The following is a 25,269-nucleotide window of genomic DNA, read 5'->3' as shown; positions in this document are numbered from 1 at the left end:
GTGCTTGGATTCGAGTGCTTGAGTCAGTTATTTCTCACATGTCAGGAATGTTATTCTGATATCAAACCCTGTGAAATAGCTTCTCGCATCGCACAGCTGCGTAAAGGGAAACCCTAAGAGGCCATGAGGGTACTACTGAGTACTAACGACACTACTGTAATACAACACATCTCCGTCAGCAGCTCATCCTCGCACCCTCCCTCCCTCCCTCCCTCCCTCCTGTACTCGTATCTCTATCCTTGTCTTCTCCTTCATTAGGCATTCCTTTCTATTCTCTCTCTTTCTTTCTCTCTCTCTCTCCTCAACCTTCAACCGCCTCTTGTAATCATACTACACGCACACACTAGAGCACACTAGACACAAAGCACATCAGTCAACGCCCTCTCCAACGTCTACCTTTCCACCTTGCCCCACGCGTATCTCACCCACAACCATGCAAGGAGACAACCGGCCTAGCGGTCAGCCCCAGCAAGGCGGCTACCCGCAGACCTTTGCAACTGTAAGTCCATCTGCTCGGCATCTCAAGGACGCGCCGTTGCAAAGCGTCGACGTAGTCGCGGTACCAAGTACCCGCGATCAATGGCAATTCCTGCATCATGTCGCCACAGACTCCCAACGGAGCGCGCGCAGATGAGCGGATCTACGATTTGCAAGCCACGTCGAGCTCTACACCACAGAGACAAGCATTCTGCACCATAAACCCCCGTTCCTCGTACCTGTCTGCCGAGGCGCTCAGTCCGCCTGGTCCACGCTCGCACCTACTCCGCCCCGAGGCTGACGTGAAGGATATGCGCCGCGCCGAGATGGGCAGTACCGGGCATGAGAGTTCTGGCGACCACGGATTCCAGTAAGTCCGCGATCCCCACCTTCCCTTGCCTTGCCTTCCCTTCTCTTCCCTTGCATTCCAATGCAGTCCTGTTGGGCTGGGGGCGCGGCGCATGGTGCAGCAGCCACAGCGTGCGCCCCACCACAGAATTCTATTCTGGACGCACACGCCGATCCGTGCACATCACGTCGCATTGTGTCTGTGCTTGATCGCTCCTTCCCCGTTCAGTCACTCGAGCGGAATACAACAACCGCCTTGGTCCCCAACAGCACTGACACCAGCGACTATACCACCGACAACAGCGACACTGAGGCATACGACATGGCCCAACTCGTACGCTCCCCGTCGCAGACGCCATTCGCCCAGCAGAGTGAGTGGGAGAATAGCGCATCACCCCGGCGTTTGCGGGCCTGTCTGGAACGTGATGCGATGAGCACCACCGCGATTGCTTTCCGTGATCAATTCTCACGTGGGGGCTTGTCTAGGCCCTTACAAGGCCAGCATGAGACTGGCGACACCTCCACATCCAGACCCAGACCTACCACCACATCGCCTATCGAAGCTGACGCCCAGGCTTCTCCCTTCCTCCAGGAGCATCCTCAAGCGCTGGTGCGACCACCGAGACACTGGTCAGCGGCAACAGGCTCCCATCTTCCTCTTTTGGCCGCCAATCTCCAGATCGGTACGCCCAGCACCCCTCTTCGAACTTCTCCTCATCACCTCCTAGCGCTTCGGCCTCGACAAGCGATCTTCCACGGCAGCGCCACGCCCCACTTCGGTCCGTCGACTTCACCACTGTGCCCTTAAACGACACGTTCAGTTCTTCGCTGCCACCGTCGCGCTCCGGATCAACAGCTCCAGTCCTGCCGCAATCCAACCAGCCTGTCCCTCGGACCCGTAGCAAGCTTGGTTTTATTCCCCTTACTGGTACTACCGATACCAGTGCTGCCGCAAGCACCATTTCGGTTGACACGTCTGACGTGAATGAGAAACCTGTTCGGCCCAAACTCGGTCACAGTCGCCGCGGCAGCTGGGCCGAGTTCAGCAACGAGTGGGAGTCGTTTAACCCCGCCAATGCAAAAGATGAGCGCCTCCGCTTCGCCGAGGGCGACGTCGGCAAGACCCGACTTAGCCGCATGTACCTTTGGGCAATCAACCGCAGCATCATCGTCCGCTGGGCTCTCTTCATTATCCCTTTCCTGGCGCTCCTCTGGATTCCCGGTATTCTCGGCGTGACCGCGTACCCCAACTCCCACATCTGGGGTGTCAAGCTCGTGAGTCACCCAATAATCGCAGTATGCTAATGACCAGCTTTGGTGGTCAATCTGGTTCACGGTGGTGTGGTGTGGCTTCTGGGGCTCCAAGGCGGCGTTCATGATCTTCCCTCACGTGTTCAAGCAGACCATCGCCGTAATCATTCCTTCGATGGGCAGGTTCACAGACGTTGTCAAAAACCTTGGCCACTTTGGCAAGATTATAATCTGGTCGCTCATCTCGTGGATCTCCTACACACCGTTAATCTCGCGTCGCTTTGAGGGTGACCAGGAGTCGCCCTCGCGAGCCAACCTCAACCTCATTGGCAATCTCCTGTTCGGCTTCTTTCTCTGCACTATAGTCTGGGGCGTTGAGAAGCTCGTCGTCCAACTCATCGCCCTCCAGTTCCACCGCGATTCGTACGCCGACCGCCTTGCCGACCAGAAGTGGCAGTCCCAGATGCTCACTAGGCTGTACATGAACTCGCACGACATCCCGGGTCGCAACGACACTCTCGACGACAACTCGTCGGTTAAGACGACTGCTGGCCGCAAGGCTATTCGCAAGGTGCTGAAGGGTGTCAAAGCTGCAGCGCAGAGCACCACCAACGCCCTGGGCAACGTTGCCACCGAGATGGCTGGCTCGTCGGTTCTTCAGACCAACTCGCCCGCCAACAAGGTTACAACCGCCCTCGCCTCGGCGAACAAGAGCAGAGCTCTCGGCCGACGCATCTACTACTCGTTTAGAAAGCCGGGCTCGGACCACATCACGATAGCCGACATTGCGCGCTACTTCCCCGACCTGGAGAGCGCCGAGCACGCCTTCTCCATCTTTGACCGCGATGGCAATGGCGATGCGACCCGCGACGAAATCGACGCTAGCATGCTCGAGATCCACAGAGAGCGCATGTCGCTCGAGGCGAACATGCGCGACCTTGATGGTGCCGTCCGCCGCCTCGACGACATCCTCCTCATCCTCGTCACCGGTATATGCATCTTGGTCATGTCGGCCATGATCACCACCAAGGTCTCCACCTTTGTCACCTCGACCGGTACCTTCATCCTCTCGCTCTCGTGGATGATCGGTACGACGATGCAGGAGATCCTCCTCGCCTGCATCTTTCTCTTCGTCAAACACCCCTACGATGTTGGAGACCGGGTCGACATTGACGGCAAGTCGTACACAGTCGCAAAGATGGAGTTAATGTCGACTTCGTTCAAGCGCACAGACGGAAAGTTTGTCTGGATCGGCCACAACGTGCTCGCCCTCAAGGTCATCGAGAACGTCCGTCGGTCGGGTGCCACGTCCGAGTCGTTCACCTTTGAGGTGGCCTTCAATACTACGTTCGAGAAGCTTCAGGCGCTGCGCGTTATGATGCTCAAGTTCTGCAAGGAAAACTCGCGCGACTTCCGTCCCGTCTTCGACGTCGCTGTCGATGACATTCCAGCCCAGGGCAAGATGGTCCTCAACGCCGACATTGCCTACAAGTCGAACTGGCAGCAGGGCGCCCTCAAAGTTCAACGTCGCAACAAGTGGGTCTGCCACCTCAAGATGTGTCTCGCGGATCTCCAGATCTGGGGTCCCGACGATGCTGGTGACCCGGCGCCTCCTCCCGCTGAGGCTATCCGGTACACCCAAGTCCCATGGGACGAGGTACGCGAGGCAGAGCTCGCCGCTGAACGGTCGCCCCCTCCCTCGTTCTCCGCTGCGACTACTGGCGCCAATCTCACACGTAGTCACGACTCGTCGCTCGACCTGTGGGGCGAGGCGTACCCCGAGGTCGACTCGGTCGGACCAAGCCGCATGCCTTCGCCAGGTCCTTCAGCGGCCTTCCAAATCGGCACCCCACCACGCCGCAGTATCCCTCTGCAGCAGCAGGCGCAGATTCGCGACATGCACTCCGTGGCGCAGCAGGCGGGCCAGCAGGGCGACTCCCGTCCGCCCCCGCGTGGCGCTTCGCGCATCTAGTCCGCTGGCTGGACTTATCCTCTACTACCTCGCAGGCGAGGTTGTTTGTATTCATCCGTCGCCAACACCTCCATGGCGTAAAACTCTCTGCTGCGACCCTGCTTGCCATAGGGGTCGTGCAACACTGCACATAGAACCACCATTGCAACCATTGGACTTGAACTTTGATTCAATGCACAAGTTGAAAGAGCTGATGTCTGGTCCCAGGAGTGAGCTCGAATTCTGTGCCGGATCGCTTGCACAAATGGCTATCCCCATCCTGCCATTAACGAACCCCGCGAGCTCTGCTACCCCATTTCGGCCGTCCTGCGAGCTTGCTCTGCATCGTCGCGATAACGTGCATTCTCTATATCCGCCATTCTGGCTGCGAACCGAGAATGAGAACAAGAATGCGGCTGCGTTTGGCCCTCGAATCAGAATGACCCTCACTAAATCACCGACTGCCACCGCTTACACCCAAGACACTCACAACAAACCCCACCGTTCAACTCGAGACGCAGTCTCTCCCAGCAGCCGTCTGCAGTACGGCGAAGTGTGGGATCCTAATCCAGTTGATGTGTTTGCGGCCTCAAAATCCGATCACGGACGCACCCGGGATATTGAAAGCAGTTGACTGAGGCTCCACATCTCCGCATCGGTATTGGCTTCATTTTTGACGTACTCTCAAGTGACGTGGACAGCAGTCAACGCCCAAACGCCAGCAGCGGCGTATTGGCGACGTGTGCAAGTCCTGAGGCCGAGCAACCTGACCTGTGCCCACCAGAGGCTGCACATGATGAACAACCGTCGGCATTCTTCGGTCCGTTGTCTACGTCGCGTCGCGCAGCTTCTGTGTCGACATCCCACATGAGATTTGACCCACATGCACTGCTTTTGCAGATTCGTGGATGTGTTCCTTGGGAGACAAGGACGTGGGTTGTTCGAGAGAAGATTGGGGTACTTTTATGATCGCGACTGATCGCGAATTGCTTGTGAGCAGAAGTGCGCGCCACGGGGCCAACCAAGATCTGGCTGCTCGCGGTATACGCGGAGTACTGAGGTAGCCTCGAGTCGGTTGGGGCCCACGAAGCGGGGCCACAGACTATCACGCATCCGTCACACCGTCCCAGAGCGTGATACCTCATCCTCATGGCTGTACCAACGATCTCCTAGATATTCCTCGATTTGGCCCTTTCTCCGCTTGCTAACCGTCTGCCTGAGGCGCTTGCTAAAACATTCTCGTCTATGCCGAGACCCGGACCCTCAGCAGCTAGATGAACCTGCACGATTGCCTCATCTGGGTTTCTCGGCTCGGCCTGCTTCCTTCCGGGCGGTCCACGCTGTCCCAAACAAACTCGGTCAGTTGGCCCAGTTGTAAACCATGGGGCAGACGGCAACCCAATCTCTGCCATAACATTCGCTACAGTACCCCGGATACCCATCGCCGAGTTGTGCCTCTTAGACTGCGTCACTGGCGTCGCAGACAACCTGGGCGCCACATTTGCTACAGTAGGTTAACAACGGCGACCAAGCGAATAAAGCCATGTCACACGCCGTTAGTGCGAATGCACACGTGAGGGGACAGAGGGAGGGCTGGAGCTACTCGGACATGTCGGCTGCGTCGTATCACCGGCCCACGCGCTGTTAATCGTGGTGACTTTTGGCCAACGATTGGGGCGGACTGGGAGGTTGAAAACTCGGGCAAGATGCGCGGATGGGTTGCTGATAGTTACTTTCAGGCACCACGCCGCCTTCTGCCCGCGTGATTCTCAGGGTGACGGCTCGATTCTGCCACTCTGAGACCACCAACATCCAGCATGTGATCGCCGGTGCCGTATCTGTGGCACAACCGCTTATAGATTATCCAGTTAGTTGCCGAGGAACTTTGGGGCTCGCGGGCTCCGGTGGTTCGGTGTGCAGCCCAATTGGGTCGTTTCAGTTGTGTGCCTCTTCAACATGCCATTGACGGAAATTCCCAGCGATGTATGACAAGCCAGCGGTAAGTGGCCCGGATCGGCCCGTTCTAACGCGGATGGTGGAGCCTGAGCAGATCAGTCCGGGACCTGGCGCACATTCCTCCGTATGCGATTCGCATTAGCGGGGTACACGGGGCACGTCCGAGTACATTGGTGGCACCGCCAGTCTGGTCAGATTTTTTTCCGTAGAGGCACGTTTAGCTCAGAGGCATATTTGAACTGGGTTATAAAAAGGGTTCGCGAGTTGTGGATCAGTATCGGAGCCCCAGGAAACGATGGCGATCTGGAACAAGAACAAGAACGGCGCGACCCACGGCGGCGATGCGGTCGAGACCGCGCGGGATCCAGAGCACGGTATGAAGGTCGACGAGATGTTCAAGGAGACGTCGAGCGAGGCGCCCTACGTCTACCAACCTGGGACGGAGGAGGAGCGTCTCCTCGTGCGCAAGATCGACATTCGTCTTTTCCCCATGCTCTGGATCATGTTCTGCATGAACTACCTGGACCGCACCAACATTGGCGTGAGATCCCATGATAAAATGTGGGCTGATGACAGAACGCTAAAGTCGGTGGAATGGCGCACGACCTCGAGCTCACGTCGTCACAGTACTCGCTCGTACTGTCCATCTTCTTCGTCGGCTACCTCCTCTGGGAGGTCCCGAGTAACATGATGCTGTCTCGCTCGACGCCGCGCATCTTCGTCCCAACTCTTATGGTGATCTGGGGTGCCATGTGCATCGCCGTCGCGGGCATCCACAATCTTGGTGGCATGGTCGCCTTCCGCTTCGTGCTCGGTCTCGTCGAGGCCGGTTTCTTCCCTGGTATTATGCTGGTCATTTCGTGCTGGTACAAGCCCGAGGAGATGAGCAAGCGCGTCGCAGGTCTCTACTCTGCCACCATGATGTCTGGTGCCTTCGGTGGCCTCCTCGCTGGTGGCCTCATCGAGGGCATGGAGGGTATCCGTGGCATCCGTGGCTGGAAGTGGATGTTCATCATCGAGGGCATCATGACCGTCGCCATCGCTTTTGCAGGATACATCATCCTCCCCAACTATCCCCTCACTACCCCCTGGCTCACCGAAGACGAGAAGAAGCTCGCCATCGCCCGTCTCGTTGCGACAAATGACCGCGCAGTTGACTTGGATGCGGAGGAGCGCGTCTCGCACTGGCAGGGCTTCAAGGCCGCCGTCTCCGACCCCATCACCTGGGTCATGCTCGTGCTGTACAACATGCTCAGCTCGGTCGGCACCATTTCCTACTTTTTCCCTTCGCTTCTCCAGACCATGGGATACGAGGGGCGCAAGCTCCAATTCATGACTGTCCCGATCTACGTGGTTGCCATGGTTGTCGGCTGCTCGGCCGGCGTGTTCGCCGACCGCACTGGCATGAAGGCGTACACGATTGTCGGCGGCGCGACCCTCTCCGTCATCTCGTTCATCATTTGCGCTACCGTCAACATGCCCCAGGTTCGCTACGCTTTCATCTGCTTTGGCGCAGCGGGCATCTGGACCAACATCCCGATCTTCCTCTCATGGATGGTCACCATGTTCGACGGGCGCGAGAAGCGCGCCGTCTCCATCGCCCTGGTTAACGGTTTCGGTAACCTGGCTTCCGTGTACGGGTCGTTCTTCTGGCCCTCGTCTGACGCGCCCAACTACACTACCGGCTTTGCGATCACCACAGCCCTTTGTGGCGGCGCGGGCCTGCTCGTCCTCGCCACCAAGTGGAAGTACGGCGACAAGGGTGTCGAATACACGGGCTGAGGGCGGAGGCGGAAGAAAAGGGAGGTGTATCCCGACATGTGATAAGGGCAGCAGACAATGTATATATGTGTATGATTACTGGCGATCGTGGCAGCTCTAAGTGCCACTCCCAGCCTCCGCCGGAACCGGATTGTCTCACCTGACAGAACCTCCGCATTACCAGCCCGTCCACCTTCTGTTCTTCCTGGTCGTCATCCGACATGCCCGCTGTACGACGGAGCTGCGCCGATTTCCAAATGTATACATCCAGATGCTCCCTGATGTGGGCTCAGCCTTCCACTCGGCAACACCCAATCGCTGCGCTACTTGACCCAAATCCAAGGGCCGAACCCTTCTCCTCGTCGTCCGCAACTAACCAGCCAAAAGAATCTCGCAGTAACTGCTTACTCTGACACTTGTGTGGATTGAACACACGACCGAACGAACTGGGCGCTGTGCGCTTCACTCGCTCGCTCTCCCACTGAGCTAAAGCGTCTCCGATATTTGTTGGAGACAGCACTTATAGTCGTCGGCTAACGTCCACCTCCACCGTTGGTTTGCTTCCGCTACCTCCACTTCTAGACGCTCTGTCCTTATCGCACAGGCCGCCGCACCTAGAGCTATATGTACCTAGCCCGTCTTTACCGTTGTATGCATCTACACTTCACCCCTCAATCACAGGGCTGCAGATTCATTACCTGCAGCACCTAGAGGGCCTCCAGCACCAATCTGGAGGCGTCAAGTTCCAACAATATTGACCTTGGAGCTGTTGGATCTGGAGCCACCAGATTCGGGCTGGAGGTCCGCGGGGTGCGACAGGCCCCGTAGCCTGCACTCCCGGTAGTTGAGAGGTTATCAGTTGCATAGAACGATGGATAGGGGCTAGGTAGATGCACTGGAAGCTGCGGCGGCTCATGCGATGAGTACCTTACTCAATAGCTGGGGAGGGTCCGAGCGACGGCTTGACGTGAGGCCCAGCTTTCGCTGCGATCACTTCATCACGCCAGGCGGCTATGTGTTCCAGGTGTTATTGTGGAAAGGGTAAGATGTGGAGGGGCGAGTGAATGATAGAATGGACGTTGACGAAATGCCATGGTGAAATCGTTGAAGACAAGTTCTGTTGACAACCTTCCTCGCTGCCTTCTAACCGAATACCTACTGTCAAACATCCACACGCTCTACTCCAAGTCACCAGGTTCTCGATCTTGCTTATCTTGCTCCTCCACACTTTCCTCGACTGCCGGCTGCCAGGGGCCAGGTGACACTCATCCATCCATCCCACCAGGCCATCTCCACAAGAACGCAGACGCCGTGGATCGCCGTGGCTCTCTTCATCAGAGAGGCCCGTCGGGCTCCCTGTCAGTTGGTGACCTGAGCGCACCGGCCACCAGGCCGATGTAGTGAGTGGTCATGGGTTGAGACACAGAATGATTTCGCCTTGGGGTACCTACAGTCTCTCTCACCTCCGTCGACATCAAAAAGGCACCCCAGTTGTCAGCCTTAACAAAAGACTGTCGAATAGACCATCATTCCCCGCCAGGGAGTTGAACCCTGCTCTTTCGCGGTCAATCCTTCCGGATGGCTCTCGACTGAGAGGCGAATATACTAACCGATATACTAGCGAGGATGGTTGAAATGTAGGTCACGTGATTATACAGGATTTCGCGGCTGGCCAACGAATGCTGGTTTGCTTCGGAAAGACGGATGATAGTGGATGAAACGATGGCGTCAACCAATTGGTGTGGAGACCAAGATTTGGAAGATGGAATTGGTGGAGGGTGTTGATCTGGCCCGAATTGAGATGCTCTTGTTAATTGTTAATAATATCTCGGGCTCCATTTGTGTGTTGTGTGTGTTTTCGCGGGCTCCACATTGGGCGCTCGGCGACGGAGATGAGACGATACGAGGACGCCTTCTGTGACGACAAACCTGGCGATCGCCCGACGATGGGAAGACGGAGGAAGTTCGGATCAGCGTCCCATCTTATCGATAACTGGAATCATGTCCAACCCTGGTTCACAGTCAGTATACGATGTCCCGTGATGTCCCGTGATCGGTCAGATGAGCGTAAGCGCAGGCACACTGGGCTGGACGGTGTGCAACTGCATTCCGCGGCACGTCCTTGAAGGGGACGCGTCCTCAACGCTGGTGCCTAGATTAGATGGCGACTGGACGAACCAGAATGTTCTTGAGCCAGCTGGGCACCAGCAACCAGCCTGAGGCCGGTGCGCCAATGTGACGACTGCTTGCCTGGTTGTGCTCGAGTCGAGTCAAGCCATGCTCATGTTCCGTCTAGCTGGAGCCCTGGCGTGATTGATTACGTGCCACGCATCGTTGATCAGAGGCGGAATCCGAATCCCGATGGATGACGGAAGTCATCGGGCCGATGTGGCTGTGGCGGTGGTGAGCGCCTGCGTTTACGAGCTTGGAGCGATGCGATTGGCACGCATTTGGCAGCACGAGCGCGATAAGACTGGCGGTGAATGGTAGGACTCTGTGCAGGGTCAGAGCTATGGTGAGGATGTCAAGCCAGGTGAGCTAGGTTAGCTAGGGGGAAACAAGCAAACTACGAATGCATGCCTTTGATGGCGTTATGTGACGATCGTGTTTTGGCTGACGCGTCCATTCAACGTGCTTGATTATGGGGGACTTGGGGCAGTTAGCCAGGGAATACTACACATAGGTTTGCGGCCATTGCATGCTCCCGCCGATGACCGTCCGAAGCACGCAGAGCGCCCAGGTGTCATTTCCAACATGCGAGCCAAGATCCCTGACAACATGAGCTTGAGTACGAAGGGACGCGATGTGGCGGACGAGTCGGGCATTACCGCGAGGTCGTTGCCATAGCACACTGGCAGGACAATGACTGCCCGCTCGCAGGTATACCATTGCGAGCCTGGACAAGCCCAGAGCATGTGACTTGAGTCATGAATCAAGCCGAGACTGAACCAAGCCGGGAGCCAGGAGACACATATAGCAGGAACCACCACGAGGCCGAGAGGGAGGCCGCTCGAGTCGTGGAGTGGTTGATCACGCCTTCAGCAGTGGTGTGACCAGGTGTGACGAGGCCTGGCTGGATGACATCTGGGGGGTCCTGGCAGCTGGCAGGCGGGGTGTAAGGGACGGCTGAGTCCCAAACTCCTACCCCCGCCTAACTTGCCCTGGACTTTTTTTGAATTTAGTCCCGTCCTTCCACCGATCTCACCCTACAACCCTCAAGCCTACTCGATGCTGTTGGCTGCTCTAGATCGGAGCCCTGGTATTGGACCAGCATATGCATGTGCTGCCACGCTGGAAGGTCCCATATATTACACCTCTCTTACCTCTTCCCACTCTTTCTCCCAACTCTTTCTAAAAACACAACCATGTCTGTCAAGAGCGCCGTTCTTGGTTACCCCCGGTAAGTACAGGCGTCTACCTGCACAGCGACAGCCCTTCCAAGTGTCCTTGCTGACTCCTCAGTGTTGGCGTCAACCGTGCCCAGAAGAAGGTGATTACCTCGCTGGCCCTCTGTGGCACTTGGACACGACCGAGCTTGTACTGACTTTCTACAGGCCACCGAGGCCTACTGGGCCGGCAAGATCTCGGAGCAGGAGCTCCAGACTGCTTCGCAGGCTGTCCGCAAGGAGCGCTGGGAGGCCATCAAGGCCGCTGGTGTTGACATCATCCCGTCGGGTGAGTAGCCTCAGCTGACGGCGGTGGCAGCCCGTCACCTTCCCTCATACCTGTTTTACAGATGAACGCTAACATCAGGTGACTTCACTCTTTACGATGGTCTTCTCGACCACTCGTTCAACTTCAACGTTGTTCCCGAGCGCTTCACCAAGCAGGGTCTCTCCCCCCTTGACACCTACTTCGGTGAGTGATTAATGGATAATGGGCAAAGTGGCTTTGGAGATGGGCGGGCGTGGGAGCCCCAGGTGGAGGTGTAGCCGACCCTGTGTATTTCTGGAATTCCCTGGCTAACTTTTCAGCCATGGGCCGTGGCCGTCAGGACCGCGCCAAGGGCATCGACGTTGCCGCTAACGAGATGGGCAAGTTCTTCGACTCGAACTACCACATCGTCAAGGTCGACCACGCCCCCACCACCGAGTTCAAGCTCGTCCGCAACCAGTGGCTCGAGGAGTACAAGGAGGCCAAGGACCTCGGCATCGAGACTCGCCCCGTTCTCTTCGGCCCCATCACCTACCTTGCTCTCGTCCGCGCCTCGCGTGACGCCCCCGCCGACTTCCAGCCCCTCGACCTCCTCGACAAGCTCGTCCCGGTCTACGTCGAGGTTCTGAAGTCGCTGAAGGAGGCTGGTGCCCAGTCCGTGCAGCTCGACGAGCCCATCCTTGTCACCGACAAGGCCGAGGCTTACGGCGACCTCTACAAGAAGGTCTACGCCGAGCTCGCCGCCGCTGAGCTCCCCATCACCCTCACCACCGCCTACGGCCGTGTCGGCAAGTCGCTTGACTACCTCAAGGACCTCCCCATCGCTTCCCTCCACCTCGACCTTAACCGTGAGCCCCAGCAGCTCGACGCCGCCCTCGAGGCCCTCAAGCCTACCGGCAAGGGCATCGAGCTCGGTCTCATCTCGGGCCGCAACATCTGGAAGAACGACCTCGCCGCTTCGAAGAAGCTTGCTGAGAAGGCTGTCGCCGCCCTCGGCGCTGACAAGGTCGTCGTCTCGACCTCGTCGTCGCTCCTTCACACCCCCATCTCGCTCAAGGTCGAGACCAAGCTCACCCCCGAGCAGGTCGCTTGGCTTGCGTTCGCCGATGAGAAGTGTGAGGAGGTTGCCACTCTTGCCGCTGCCCTCAACGGCGAGGAGAACGAGGCCTTCCAGAAGAACACCAAGGACATTGCTGCCCGTCGCGAGTTCGAGACCACCTCGGACTCGGCTGTCCGTGACCGCGTCCAGGCCATCACCCCCGAGATGAGCAAGCGCAAGTCCGACTTCTCGGTCCGCTCCAAGGTCCAGGCCGAGGCCATCAAGCTCCCCAAGTTCCCCACCACCACCATCGGCTCGTTCCCCCAGACCAAGGAGATCCGTGTCGCCCGTGCCAAGTTCGGCAAGGGTGAGCTCACCAAGGAGCAGTACGAGAAGGCCATGGAGGACGAGATCAAGTCGGTCGTCGACATCCAGGAGCGTCTTGACCTTGACCTCCTCGTCCACGGCGAGCCCGAGCGTAACGACATGGTTCAGTACTTCGGCGAGCTCCTCAACGGCTTCATCTTCACTCAGCTCGGCTGGGTTCAGTCCTACGGCTCGCGTTACGTCCGCCCTCCTATTGTTGTTTCGGACATCTCGCGCCCTGCGCCCATGACTGTCCGCTGGTCGTCGTACGCCCAGTCGGTGTCGAAGAAGCCCATGAAGGGCATGCTTACCGGCCCCGTCACCATCCTCAACTGGTCGTTCCCCCGTGCCGACGTCTCCAAGGAGGTCCAGGCCAAGCAGCTCGCCCTCGCCCTCCGCGACGAGGTCATCGACCTCGCCAACGCCGGCATCTCGGCCATCCAGGTCGACGAGCCCGCCATCCGTGAGGGTCTTCCCCTTCGCAAGGAGGACTGGGACGCCTACCTCAACTGGGCCGTCGAGTCGTTCCGCCTCTCGACCTCGGGTGTTGAGGACAAGACCCAGATCCACTCGCACTTCTGCTACTCGGACTTCGACGACATCTTCCCCCACATCCAGGCCCTCGACGCCGACGTCATCTCGATCGAGGCCTCCAAGGCCGACCTCAAGCTGCTTGACACCTTCAAGGAGTTCGGCTACAAGAACGACATCGGCCCCGGTGTCTACGACATTCACTCGCCCCGTGTCCCCTCCGAGCAGGAGATCAAGGACAAGCTTGCCGCGTTCGTCAAGGTCATCCCCGCCGAGCGCCTCGTTGTCAACCCCGACTGCGGTCTTAAGACCCGCGCTTGGAAGGAGACCGAGGAGTCGCTCACCAACCTCGTCAACGCCGCCAAGTGGGCCCGCGAGAACCTCTAAAGCGACATCAGCTCGCAATTATAAAAGTATCAACATCATCACCATTGCATCATAGGGATTCAACAGCCTCCTAACCCTCCATTCCCATCATCGAGATACCCGTTTGTGCCAACAGCCGTTGTTGAAAAGAAGGCGGGAGAAGAAAACAGTAGCAGTAGTGTGCAGTAGTAGCATAAAAATGAAAGCCTGTTCAACCGGCACCACCTGGGCCATTTAGGGAGTGTTGTTATTGAACGGTGGATAGGTAGGAGCTGCTGATCTAAATTGGTGGTGGTGGTAGTGGGCAGCTGAGCAGTCGCGTCAACTAACCAGTCCGGTGCCTGACTGATTTCCAGAGGGAAGGTGGTAGGGCGTCCGATTGTTATTGTACACCCATATTCTCTCTCTCTGTCTAGATCATGACTTAATGTCGTTCGCCTCCTTTCCCATCGAATCATTGGGCCTCAAGCAGGAATATGCCAACGCATGTGCACGAGGTGGGCGGCACGGCGGTACGCTCTCTGGCAGGGATGCGATTCACCTCCTTGTTGTGACGTAGAGCTGACAACAGCGGGCCTCTCCACGGCCAGCGATGTCCTCCTCGCCGTTCCCGCCGACCTCGCGAAGAAGCTGCGCAACGCTTCAGCTGCGCCAGTGCCGATTCCTAACCTCGTACGAGCTGTCTCGCAGGCAATCGCACCACAAGTACACTCAGCAGCATCCTTCCTCTTGCCTCCCGAAGGAGTCGAGGAAGGTGCCGTGCCTGCGTTCATCTCGACTGGCGACGCAGGGTTGGACGCCATGCTTGGCGGGGGCGTGCGCGTGGGCGGAATCACCGAGATCACTGGCGAGAGGTGAGTCAAGTTCCCAATAATGAGCTGACATCAGCGCTGCCGGCAAGAGCCATCTGACGCTCTCGCTGGCGGTGGCGGCGCAGCTCCCACCTCCTTTACCGTACGCGGATACCGAAGACCAACCACCACCAGCGACTCCAGTGTCTCCAGGAGGCACCATCATCCTGACATCCGAGCGCATCCTCGCAACCTCGCGGCTTGTTGAGCTTGCCGAGGGTATGAGCGCCGGTGTCGACCGCCCGGCCCCAATAGACGAGATCCTCGACAATATCCACACGTCGCGTGTCGTTGACATCGACGCGCTCGAGCACGCACTCGCCTTCGCCATTCCACCCATGCTCGCACACAGACGACCGGAGACGTACTCACCCTTACTGGGGGAACGCGGCGCCGCGAGGAAGGAGAGACCCAGTAAACAGGGCAAAGGGTTCAAGCCAATACGCCTCCTCATCGTGGACAGTATCACGGCTCTCCTCCGTGGCGAGACAGAGCGATCGAGTACCAGCCTGACTCAGCGCTCGCGGCACCTCTGCATCATTGCGGACCGCCTCAAGGCTCTCGCCCTCGAGTACGAGCTTGCAGTCGTCGTCGTCAACCAGGTCAAGGATGTGTTTGCGCCCGGCTTCGGCGTCAGGGCTCCCATTACTTCGAACTTACCCGGCGTGAACACGATGAACGGTGCCGAGGGCGTGACGAGACTTACAGGTTCTCTGTCGGCCGCTCCGTCGTCGCAGGCGAGCGACGTTGGTACCGCCCTCCCGCCCATGTTGTACGCGATCCAGGCGAGAAACTTCTCCGGACAAAGCCAAGGCGTGGCGAAAGAGGCGGCACTGGGCATTGTGTGGGCGAACGCCGTCAACACGCGTCTCATGCTGGCACGCACTGGGCGTCGGCGCGCCGTGTCTGACGACGACCTGCGTGGCGCCAAGCGCGCTCGTTCAGCTCACCCACCCCAACTTCCATCCTCAGATAGAGACGATAAAGAGCTCGTGCGTCGGTTTCACCTTGTGTTCTCGCCATTCGCACCGCCCGCCATGCTCGACTACGTCATTCTGGGCGACGGCATCCGCTCGCTCCCCGCCTCTCTTCGTCTGGTCGACCTCGGCCCGGCTATCCGCCGTCGCGACCTCCGCATGCGCGCCGCGTTCGAGGAACCAGCCGAAGAGATGCCCGCGCACCTCGGTTCGGACATCTATGACGAGATGGACATTCCTCCAGAGTTGTGGGAGGGCCTCGATGACGACACCGAGGAGGAGCCGCCGTCACCGGTCGCTGTCGGCGTGGTCGAGTGATACGCTGACACGCCGACACGCTGACACGCTAACAATACATAGTACACAATACCCTGTAGCTGCAAGTAACGCAAGTAATGTAAAGATAGCATCGTACAGATCTCATCTCTATTGTGACGTTCCAGTCACTGGGGTGGCGCTAGATTCGGGTATGCCCAGTATTCTACTCAACTCGGTGTCGACCTCGCCGGCAAAGTCCGCGGTAAGCAGCAGGCTTCCCTCCTCAGCCTTTCCCTCTAACACATGACCATGGCTTTCTCTGCTTTCTCCTCCCACTTGCACGACATCATTCACAATTCCCATTTTCTCGCCTTTCCCCTCCCGCGCCACTATCCTCCCCTTCTCCTGCGTCCTCCTCCACTTTTCACCAGTCATCCTCTGTGACCCCTCTCGTGTCAAAGGCCACTCGCCGAGTGCGGTGTACGCTACGTGCCGCCCGTCCGTCCGTGAGACGTAGAGGACCAGGCTGGTTATAGGGACGCGGAAACGCGCGCGTCCCCGAACGTGCGCAGCTCGCCTAGCGAGCGTGAGATGCGCGCTGAACTCGCGGTCGTCGAAGTGTACTCCCTCGGCCTCGAGCTCGGCCCTTAGCGCCGCAGCGAGGGCGTGCACCGACAGCTGATCCGGAGGATTATCGATGCTGCTCGTCGATGAGACGGAGGTGAGGGTCGTCTCGGTTGTGGATGGGGAGGGTGGCTCGTTGCTCGTGGAAGAACCAGGCGAGACGGGGAATGTGCGGCCCGTGGATCCCCTGTAGATCGCGGGCGTTGAAGTAGTCGGGCTTGGGGTTGAACCGTCTGGATGCGAGGAGATCGAGAGGCTCTTGAAGCGGTTGAGACTTGGTGGCGTCTTAATGGGCGGTGCAGGGTTGGATCGCTGACGAGCGAGCCGCGCACGCTCATCTTCCTTTGGGCTCGGGGCAAGGTGCAGAACACCGTTGCGCCAACAATGCACGCGGTCGAGGACCAGTTCGCCGCGCGCTTCACGGGCAGCCACGCGCGCGCCGAGCCGCAGAAGCGCAGGCACCTGCTCGCAAGGCACGTTGCCAAGGAAGGCGAGCGTGATGTGCATGTTGGACGCCAGTACTGGCGCCGCCACGCGCGGAAGGCGTAACGTGTCGCGCCATCCTGCGATGCGTGCAGCCAGACTTGGGGAGAGGGGCACGGCGAAGAAGAGGCGCATGTGCGATTCTGTGCAGTCGGTGGCCATGTTCCGATCCAGCCCAAGTTGGGCGATCGCTAGATTGGTAAGGGCCAAGCTCCAAGGGAATCGCCGATCCTCAATTGGCAGCTTGACAATTGACCAACTTGACAATTGACAACTCGAATGCTCGGCAGCCGCTTCGTCGCTGCGTTCAATGGAGCAGTGGTCAGCGATGAACGCTTTGGCACATTTGGCGGTGTCGGGTAGTGGGTAGTCCCAGTTCGTCGCGAATTTGTGAAGAGCTCGATGCCGAGTAGAGCAAACTCAAACGCAAAAAAACTGTAGTTCGACGCCACTAGGCCCAAGTGTGCACAGTATCTAAACGATCCCAACAAGCGAGGTGACTGCCACACCGAATCTCTAGCTCTACGCAGGTGGCTCCATATACGAGACCCTTCTGCTGCATCGAGCAGGGATCGAGATGCATCTGAGGCCCTCGCTAAACAATCTGAACCCAATCCGAGCCTGCTGCTATGCCATGTACATGTCTGCCGACTACCAACGCCACTGCTGCTCCGCGGGCTCATGTCGCTCCGCACGCTACGCCGGCACGGGCACCTTCTTGTCCTCCTTCTTCTCGGCCTTGGACGCCGCAATATCCTCCTCCCCGATAGGGCCAGTGGGCGCCGAGGGCGCGTTGAGGACGGCAGCGGCAGTCGAGTTCGTTGGGGAGGTCACGTGCGATGCGCCCACGTTCTCGGAGCCCGCAGGCTGCTCACGCATGCCACCGACAGCGGTGCGCGCCTGCTGGCCAATCGCGCCGCCGACCTGGACGGCAGCCTCGCCTATGCCGCGCGCCGCGATACCGGCCTGAGTCCACGAGTCGGCGGCAATCGTCTTGAAGTCGGCGGGCTGCTCCTCTACATGGTGGGGCTGGACAGGAGCATGAGCGTGCGCGCCGGGCGCCTGTGGCGCAGAAGTGGGAAGCGTCTCCTCAGGAGCAGCCGCGCCAGTGAGGCGGCCAACGAGCCACGACGCGCCTCCCATAACGCTGCTGGCAATCGTCTCGCCCCAGCCGGCCTTGGGACCGGTCACAGGCCCGTCCGTCTCGTACTCGTCGTCAACGAAAAGCTCCTTGTCCTCCCACGCGTTGTGGGCCTTGAGCTCGGCCTCGAGTGCACGGCATCCCTCTTCAACTCGCTCCCACGCCTCGGGCGACGTCCTGCCGTCAGACAATACAGATGGAAACTCACGAGTCGGACATGTCAATGCGCACCTGGCCGATGCTCTGACCACCCTCGGGCGGCGCGGGGGTGAACACAAAGCTTGGGTGCTCGTTCTTGCTTTGAATACGCTGGACAGGACTGTTCTTGGCCACGACAAAGGCAGACGACCCGACACTGAGTGTGAGGATCTCCTCCTTGCGCGTCTGAGAGTCGGCGGGGAGGAGGGTCAGGTGAAGATCGCCGCTGGCCATGGGCACAGCGGCCACGCCGCGGGCGGGGAGATGGAGGGCAACACAGCCCGGGATGGTGATTAGAGAGGTCATTGTTGTTGTTGCGTTGATGACGAAGCGGTGGCAAGGATGAGGAGGGTGTGCTACGTCGAGTGGAGAGTGGAGGTCGACGTTGACCCCGGCCCAAGTGGCGCACAAACGTCATGTTTTGAGTGGCTAGACCTATTTTTGCTTTTTACGTCCGCTATTTCCCTCCAAGGGCCGTTTAGGATAGTGGTTAATAAAGATCTAGTCGTTAAATCGCCTCTTTGAGTAATCTAATCCCATGTAGTTGCGTCATTGGTGACTGTACTGGATCCTTGCCTGGGGTGTACATGGGCAACATGTGAGATTGCTTTGTGATGCTTACACTACACTCTCACTCTCTTAAACCTGACACTTTGATACTCTGTGAATTAGAGATCCAGACCAAACGCTGCCATTAAAATACCTTGACTCTTCTCCTCCCTCTCTCATCAATCCCCCACCTTCCCATCTCTCCAATAACCGTATGGCACTCCGCCCATCCGCCATCCTCAACTTCCTTCGCCCACTCCAGCCACGCTTACGCTTTCACACCCGCACACTCGCACTCGCGCCTCTACTTCTCCCTGCTCTCATCCCAGTTTCCCTCCGCAGCTTCTCTTCAACCCCATCCACCATGGGCATCACTGACTTCTCCAACCCCAAGGAGGACGGCGCCTACAAGCGCCAGGTCTCGTCGTTCCGTCACCACATCGAGAAGGACGGAAAGTTCCCTCCAGAGAAGGGTACGTGATCTCTGATCTGCGATCCTGAGAAGGTGCTGACACAAGGACGCTACCACCTCTATGTCTCATATGCATGCCCGTGGGCGCACCGTGCACTGATCGTGCGCAAGCTCAAAGGTCTTGACGACTTTATTGGTGAGTCGGGTCCTGGACCCAAAGCGGACTGGGTGATGATCTGGCCTGCTATAAACAGTGGCTGATGGCAGACTTCTCCGTTGTTCACCCTCACCTCCTTGAGGGCGGATGGCACTTCGTGCCTGCGTCCATGGAGAACGACCCGCCCGCCGAATGGGGCGCGCACAGCGACGAAACGTTCCCCGGCTCGACCATCGACAAGCTCTTCAAGTTTGACCACCTCTCGCAGGTCTACTTTAAGGCTGAGCCTGACTACACCGCGCGCTACACTGTGCCGGTCCTATTTGACAAGAAGGACGGTACCATCGTGTCAAACGAGAGCTCTGAGATCATTCGCGACCTCACGCAGGCATTCGACGACCTCCTCCCCGCCGGCAAGGCCAAGGACCTCGACCTGTACCCTGAGGAGTTGCGGGCTGAGATTGATGCCCTTAACGAGTGGGTATACGACGGCATCAACAACGGCGTGTACAAGAGCGGCTTTGCTAGCACCCAGGAGGCGTATGACAATGCCGTCAAGGTGCTCGTCGAGAGCCTCGACCGCGTCGAGGGCATCCTGGCCGACGGCCGCGAGTTCCTCATTGGCGGCCGCCTCACCGAGGCCGATGTCCGTCTATTCACCACCATCGTGAGCTGTGGTGCGTGTCATAGCTGACTCGAGATCCGCTACGACCCTGTCTACTACGTCCACTTCAAGTGCAACTGGGGCATGAGTAAGTTAGGTTCCTCAGATCACCAGCTCACACCAGTCCGCCACGACTACCCCCACCTCCACCGCTGGGTCCGCAACCTGTACTGGAACTACCCTGCGTTCAAGGAGACGACACACTTTGACCGTGAGTACTGGTGTGGAGCTGGAAGCGTGGGCTGGCACACCTGCTGATGCTTTATCCATTTATCCAGACATCCGCTCGCACTACTTCTTCAGCCACAAGCAGATCAACCCGTTCCGCATCGTGCCTTACGGGCCCAACGTCAACATCGAGCCCCTGGACAGCGATGGCAAGCGCAAGGCTGAGGTCGAGGCCGGTAACGCTGCCAAGGTTGCGCGGCCGTAATGGACTCGGGGTTAGGTTCGTGAACTTGGATAGCACCAAATTCCGCGGTTTGTGAGGTATGCATCGAGTTTGTGTGTGACTACTGGATTGCAGATCTTCTCTTGACTGAGTGAGAACGCCAATGTGCTTGGTACACAATGACGCATTACTTCAACGCTCCTAACAAGAAACGAAACGCTTACCGCAATGCGCCCCAGCTGCTGCCAGCCATCGTCGACAGCCTCTGGGCCGCGATAGCGTCCGCGAGTCCCAACTTGGAGAGGGCGTCATTCAGGCAGTGAAGAGAGACTGGCAGGACACGTCAGTAGGAACCCGACCTTCCAACGTACATCTAGCATATCAATGTGCAAGCGAAGGGCCAAACGCCGGCCATCGACTGCGGGTCGATGCGCGGCTTCCAGCGATCCAAAGCGGATCGGTTCCCTCTGCCTCCTTTGACAGCCACCTCCCATGCAACACGTCCATACTCACTTCTCAATTATACTCCCTACTCACTACTCACTACTAACTACTCACTACTCGCCATGTTTCCACAGCGCATGCCCGTTGGCCGGCCCAGCGCGGACGCGCCCGTCTCCGTCGTCGGCTCCGAGTTCTCAGACCTCTACAACCGCCATCTATCCACTGAGGGTCTCCCTCCCCCACCGGGGCTCGGCGCACTCGCAGCGTACCCCATCAGCCCGCTGGCGTCGCTGGCGTCGCTCGTGTCCCGCCCCCTCCCGCCTCTTCCGGACGCGCCTCTTCCCCCAATCCAGAATGACAGTGAGAGCGAGCACACGTTAACGCCCGACTCTCCATTAGGCTCGCCCACTCCTACGCCCTCACCCACTCCGCGTCCCCCCTCCCCAACGCCCCTCTCAACCCACTCCCTCTCTTACGCAAGTCACAGCGCCTGTTCTGTGGACCCAACCACGCCAACTTCGCTGGTAATGTCACGCTCGACCCAACCCTCACTCCCGGCCCAGCTTTCGATGGCCATCTCGCGACCAACCCTCACCCGTTCCCTCCCGTCTGATAGTTATGAGCGATACACTCGCCCGCGTGACGCTCCCCCTCATCCAACTACCCGCCCCTTCAGCTGGGGACTCGGCGACGTCGACCTCCTCCCCACCATCTCGCCGCGGCGCGCTCCATCTCCCACATCTTCAATTGTGACGGAGGAACTATCGAAAATCTCCCGCCCAGTGTCCGCTTGGCTGGGATGGTCGCAGCGGCGTACATCCAACCTCTCTCGCGGATGGAGCCTCACACCTAAGAAGAAGACGTTCCAGAACCCAGTCTCGCCTCATCAAGTCCAGTTTCACCCACCGCGTACCTTCTCAAGCCCTCCCAGCCCATCCCCATTCCGACACACCCCAGCCCCGTTCCTCGTGCCAATAGACTCTACTCCATCGTCCCGCTCGTCCCCCTCTTTTTCAGGCCATATCGCGGCCACCACCAACCACTCGAGCGTGACAGAATCGGACGGCCGCGTCGCTGCCTGGCTTGGCGCCGCCCGCAGGGCAAGCGACGACATGCACGAACGAGCCAAGCCTCCAATCTACGCCGTTCTCCGCGACGACGACGGATCGGAACGTACCCTCGGCCCATGGCCTCTCCCACCGCGCCGCCTGCCCATTCCTCTGCCTACCCTGCCGCCTCTCATCCCGACACCGCCACCGCCCTCCCCAATCAGGGTATACCACTACCCCGCCGTCGCGGGCTGGTCGGCGCACCATCTTCCGCTGGCTCACAGCCCGTTCGAGGATCCCATCCTCTGGAAGGAGGAGAGGAAGGGCATATTCGACGCGATGTGGGGCGTTTGTGTCGCGGCACTGGCGTACCTCCTCGCCCTCATTCGACGCCAGGAAGGCGGCTCGGCGTCTATCCACACGGAAGCTCTTCCATCGCACGGAACGTCGGCAGAGTTGATCCGCCGAAACGTTGAATTTTGAATACACACTCGTTAGTCGTTAGATAGTTTAGGTGCTGGCCGCCAATCACTGTCATGTCAACATGCCCGAACTTGTTTGTATCAGAGACGGGTCTATATCAGTATGCTTCAGCTGCAAGGGGTGAGGACGCCCGCTCCCACCCTGCATAGTTGCGAGCGCTGGATGGGCAGAAAGCAGTTAACGGTTGGGGGCTCGACTCTCGCGGAACGAGTGTTCGAGGCTGTATCTCGGTCCAGTGCCTCTAAGGAACCGTGATGAGTGCCACATGATGTTCACCGATCTCCCACCACGCATCCGCTGACCGCTGGCAACTTGCGAGCGTTAGTATTGTCCCGGCTGTTGAGATGAGTGATACAATGCATGATGTGGAGTCTTGCGTCGGCTGCGTGTCGATCACCAAGACGCGCTGTGCACGCCAGAGAGCTCTCCACGCGTCGCCTTGAGGCGGAACTGGAACTGGGGTTAGCGCGGATCTAATCTCCAACAACGCCTCCTCTGCAATGGTTCCACAACTTCTGCTCCTCGCGCACTTCGGGCAAACACCTTCTCTCCCCCACCTTGACTCACCCGGCACAGCCCAAACTTGCTGAGCACACCACGCGCACGCCCCGTCTCGTTGCAGAGGTTCTTGACCGCGTTCATGCGGCCGTTGACCGTGCCGCCGTTGTGCTGCGACAGGGCGAGCTGGGCCTTGTGCCTCATGTGTGCGGGGAGGGTCGTGTTGCGCGCGATTGAGAGGAGAGCGCGGCGCTGTACCTCTGCCTCCGCAGCGGCGGCGCGGCGGTTCACGTGCCGAAGGATGAAGGCGGAGCTGCCCATGTTGTCGTCTGTCAAGGCGGTGGTTGAGGTGAGTTCGAGGTGGTGATCAAAAGTCGGGACGATCCGAAGAGCTTGGCGGGATCAGATCCACGTGGCATTCCAGCAAGCTCTGATTCTAGCTCACAGAGCACCCCTCACTACCTCAAACAATACACAAACAATACACAAACAATACACCAACGACGGAACTGACAGCAACACGCTCTAATCCTACTCGTAGCACTGTATCTGGTGCATGCCATGACGCCCAGACTGGCGGAAGTGTACAATGCCGCTGGGGCCCTAGTCGTCTCTGATCCCCTCTCCAGTCTCCTACCTCCCAAGAGGAGTAGCTTAGTTCTTGATCTTGAGCTGGCCAAGGAACTGAGCCTTCTCCTCCTTGGTCTGCCACTGGGTGTGGCCCAGCTGCGACGAACTGTGGAACACGTCAGCATATGATACGGAAAAAATAACGGTGAGTAACTCACGTGTCGTAGAACTTGAGCTGGACCTTCTCGAGGTGGGCACGCGAGGTGTGGACGCGGAGGGCCTTGCGGAGGGTGACGACACGCTTCTTGACACCGGGGATCGAGCCCTTGAGCATGACGAAGTCGCCACGGATGTCCGGGTAGTGCGACCAGCCACCAATGGGGTTGATCGACTTCTCGGTGAGGTCGAAGTCGGTCGAGCCCGACTTGGGGTCGGTGGCCGATCCGATGCGGTAGATCTTGTGGTTGATCGTGGTACGGCGGTGGTAACCGTCCTGACCCGAGCGAGCGACCGAGTACATGACGTTGGACGGGTGCCAAGCACCGATACAGGCGACCTTGCGGAGACCACGGTGGGTCTTGCGAGGAAGCTTGGTGACACCCCAACGAGAGATGACACCCGAGTAACCCTTACCCTTGGTAATGGCGATAACGTCGACGCACTCGTTCTCCTCGAAGACCTCCTTGACAGAGAAGGTCTTCTCGAAGAGACCCTTGGAGAACTCGACCTTGTCGGCGACCGAGCCACCGTTCACCTGGATCTCGGCAAGGTGGGCCTTCTTCTGGGCAAGGCCGGTCTGCGAGAGCTGGGTGTGGGCAAGGACACGGACGACGGTCGCGTACTTCTTGATGCGCTCGAGCTCGCGGGCGACAGAGGCGCCGTTGTTCTCCGAGTGCTTCTTGGCGTAGCGGGTGAAGGCCTTCTTCTTCGAACGGTACCAGTTCTTGTAGAAGCGGCGCTTGACCTCGTCGGAGAGGTGCTCCGCCCAGACGGTGGTGAGAGCACGGAGGCCACGGGGGGTCTCGACGTAGCCGACGACACCGACAACAACCATGGGGGGAGTGTCGACAACGGTGACGGCCTCGACGACCTCACGCTTGTGCATCTTGGAGCCGGGGCGGTCAAGGTCGCGAACGACGTGGCTCATGCCGGCCTTGTAGCCGAGGGCGGCAGTGAGGTGCACGGGCTTCGTCGCGTCGTCCTTAGGGAACGACTTGATGTGACCGCGGTGCATGGCAGCACGCTTGCGGGGAAGGAAGGCCAGCGAACCCGAACGAGGCTCCTCGTACTGCTAGTCAGCGCTGCGCTTTCTGTGCTGGACGCCATCGCCCGATCACTCCTCGTTGTGCCCGCCCCTGCCGATCTCCCTCTGCGCGGCCAAAATCTTCCCTCAGACTGCAATCTTCGGGGCGAAGCTGGGCGCGCGAGATCGCGAGAGAGCGAGAAACGTCGAGGAGGTCGGGGTGATGCGTCTGGCGGGCCGTACACACCTTGCGGTGAGACATCTTTTTTGAAGTTTTGAGGGATGGAGAAGCAAACGACGAGCAAGATGCCAAGGTCGTCGACCGCCAGCGGCCAGTGCCCAGGCCCCTGCCACCAAGCACGGCTCCAGCCTACGACATATTCAGGATCCTCAACAGGTGCCTGAATCCTTCCAAGTCTGTCGGCGCTAAGACACGTGGCATGTCTTGCGATTTTCCAGCTTGGTTCACTTTAAGAACATCCTTGTTCTCGATTTTGTCGTTTGGCGGAGAGCAATTAATGTCCGTCATGTTTGGCACCCCTCCACATTGAAATCACTGGATCTGGCGTCACCATCA

At 58.7% G+C, this 25,269-nt stretch overlaps 10 protein-coding genes across 10 annotated transcripts; 6 read left to right on the top strand and 4 right to left on the bottom strand.

Annotated features, from left to right (window-relative positions):
- Nucleotides 1-433: 433 nt before the first annotated feature.
- On the top strand, nucleotides 434-4,048 carry CcaverHIS019_0204410 (uncharacterized protein; the record flags this gene model as incomplete). Its single annotated transcript, XM_060597452.1, has 6 exons — nucleotides 434-499; nucleotides 786-847; nucleotides 1,108-1,196; nucleotides 1,400-1,508; nucleotides 1,554-2,100; nucleotides 2,138-4,048. The coding sequence occupies 6 exons, from the start codon at nucleotides 434-436 to the stop codon at nucleotides 4,046-4,048; spliced, it is 2,784 nt and encodes a 927-aa protein (XP_060454345.1).
- A 2,230-nt stretch (nucleotides 4,049-6,278) lies between these two features.
- On the top strand, nucleotides 6,279-7,765 carry CcaverHIS019_0204400 (uncharacterized protein; the record flags this gene model as incomplete). Its single annotated transcript, XM_060597451.1, has 2 exons — nucleotides 6,279-6,524; nucleotides 6,560-7,765. The coding sequence occupies 2 exons, from the start codon at nucleotides 6,279-6,281 to the stop codon at nucleotides 7,763-7,765; spliced, it is 1,452 nt and encodes a 483-aa protein (XP_060454344.1).
- Nucleotides 7,766-11,109: 3,344 nt separating this feature from the next.
- MET6 (uncharacterized protein) lies at nucleotides 11,110-13,721 on the top strand (the record flags this gene model as incomplete). The annotated part of the gene is made up of 5 exons (XM_060597450.1): nucleotides 11,110-11,144; nucleotides 11,207-11,234; nucleotides 11,299-11,419; nucleotides 11,498-11,602; nucleotides 11,719-13,721. 5 exons carry the CDS (start codon nucleotides 11,110-11,112, stop codon nucleotides 13,719-13,721), a joined length of 2,292 nt encoding a protein of 763 aa, XP_060454343.1.
- A 406-nt stretch (nucleotides 13,722-14,127) lies between these two features.
- CcaverHIS019_0204380 (uncharacterized protein) lies at nucleotides 14,128-15,846 on the top strand (the record flags this gene model as incomplete). Its single annotated transcript, XM_060597449.1, has 3 exons — nucleotides 14,128-14,197; nucleotides 14,272-14,554; nucleotides 14,589-15,846. The coding sequence occupies 3 exons, from the start codon at nucleotides 14,128-14,130 to the stop codon at nucleotides 15,844-15,846; spliced, it is 1,611 nt and encodes a 536-aa protein (XP_060454342.1).
- Nucleotides 15,847-15,954: 108 nt separating this feature from the next.
- On the bottom strand, nucleotides 15,955-17,055 carry ligT (uncharacterized protein; the record flags this gene model as incomplete). The annotated part of the gene is made up of 1 exon (XM_060597448.1): nucleotides 15,955-17,055. One exon carries the CDS (start codon nucleotides 17,053-17,055, stop codon nucleotides 15,955-15,957), a length of 1,101 nt encoding a protein of 366 aa, XP_060454341.1.
- A 534-nt stretch (nucleotides 17,056-17,589) lies between these two features.
- On the bottom strand, nucleotides 17,590-18,538 carry CcaverHIS019_0204360 (uncharacterized protein; the record flags this gene model as incomplete). Its single annotated transcript, XM_060597447.1, has 2 exons — nucleotides 17,590-18,211; nucleotides 18,243-18,538. The coding sequence occupies 2 exons, from the start codon at nucleotides 18,536-18,538 to the stop codon at nucleotides 17,590-17,592; spliced, it is 918 nt and encodes a 305-aa protein (XP_060454340.1).
- A 607-nt stretch (nucleotides 18,539-19,145) lies between these two features.
- ECM4 (uncharacterized protein) lies at nucleotides 19,146-20,447 on the top strand (the record flags this gene model as incomplete). Its single annotated transcript, XM_060597446.1, has 6 exons — nucleotides 19,146-19,254; nucleotides 19,300-19,389; nucleotides 19,461-20,017; nucleotides 20,051-20,102; nucleotides 20,139-20,225; nucleotides 20,293-20,447. 6 exons carry the CDS (start codon nucleotides 19,146-19,148, stop codon nucleotides 20,445-20,447), a joined length of 1,050 nt encoding a protein of 349 aa, XP_060454339.1.
- Nucleotides 20,448-20,971: 524 nt separating this feature from the next.
- CcaverHIS019_0204340 (uncharacterized protein) lies at nucleotides 20,972-22,381 on the top strand (the record flags this gene model as incomplete). Its single annotated transcript, XM_060597445.1, has 1 exon — nucleotides 20,972-22,381. One exon carries the CDS (start codon nucleotides 20,972-20,974, stop codon nucleotides 22,379-22,381), a length of 1,410 nt encoding a protein of 469 aa, XP_060454338.1.
- Nucleotides 22,382-22,774: 393 nt separating this feature from the next.
- MRP2 (uncharacterized protein) lies at nucleotides 22,775-23,200 on the bottom strand (the record flags this gene model as incomplete). Its single annotated transcript, XM_060597443.1, has 2 exons — nucleotides 22,775-22,837; nucleotides 22,949-23,200. The coding sequence occupies 2 exons, from the start codon at nucleotides 23,198-23,200 to the stop codon at nucleotides 22,775-22,777; spliced, it is 315 nt and encodes a 104-aa protein (XP_060454337.1).
- A 333-nt stretch (nucleotides 23,201-23,533) lies between these two features.
- On the bottom strand, nucleotides 23,534-24,954 carry RPL3 (uncharacterized protein; the record flags this gene model as incomplete). The annotated part of the gene is made up of 3 exons (XM_060597442.1): nucleotides 23,534-23,615; nucleotides 23,668-24,737; nucleotides 24,940-24,954. The coding sequence occupies 3 exons, from the start codon at nucleotides 24,952-24,954 to the stop codon at nucleotides 23,534-23,536; spliced, it is 1,167 nt and encodes a 388-aa protein (XP_060454336.1).
- Nucleotides 24,955-25,269: the final 315 nt, after the last annotated feature.

The sequence above is a fragment of the Cutaneotrichosporon cavernicola genome (assembly GCF_030864355.1).
Source record: "Cutaneotrichosporon cavernicola HIS019 DNA, chromosome: 2".
Classification (NCBI taxonomy): Eukaryota; Fungi; Basidiomycota; class Tremellomycetes; order Trichosporonales; family Trichosporonaceae; genus Cutaneotrichosporon; species Cutaneotrichosporon cavernicola.
This window is presented reverse-complemented; position numbering and strand designations above follow the sequence as displayed.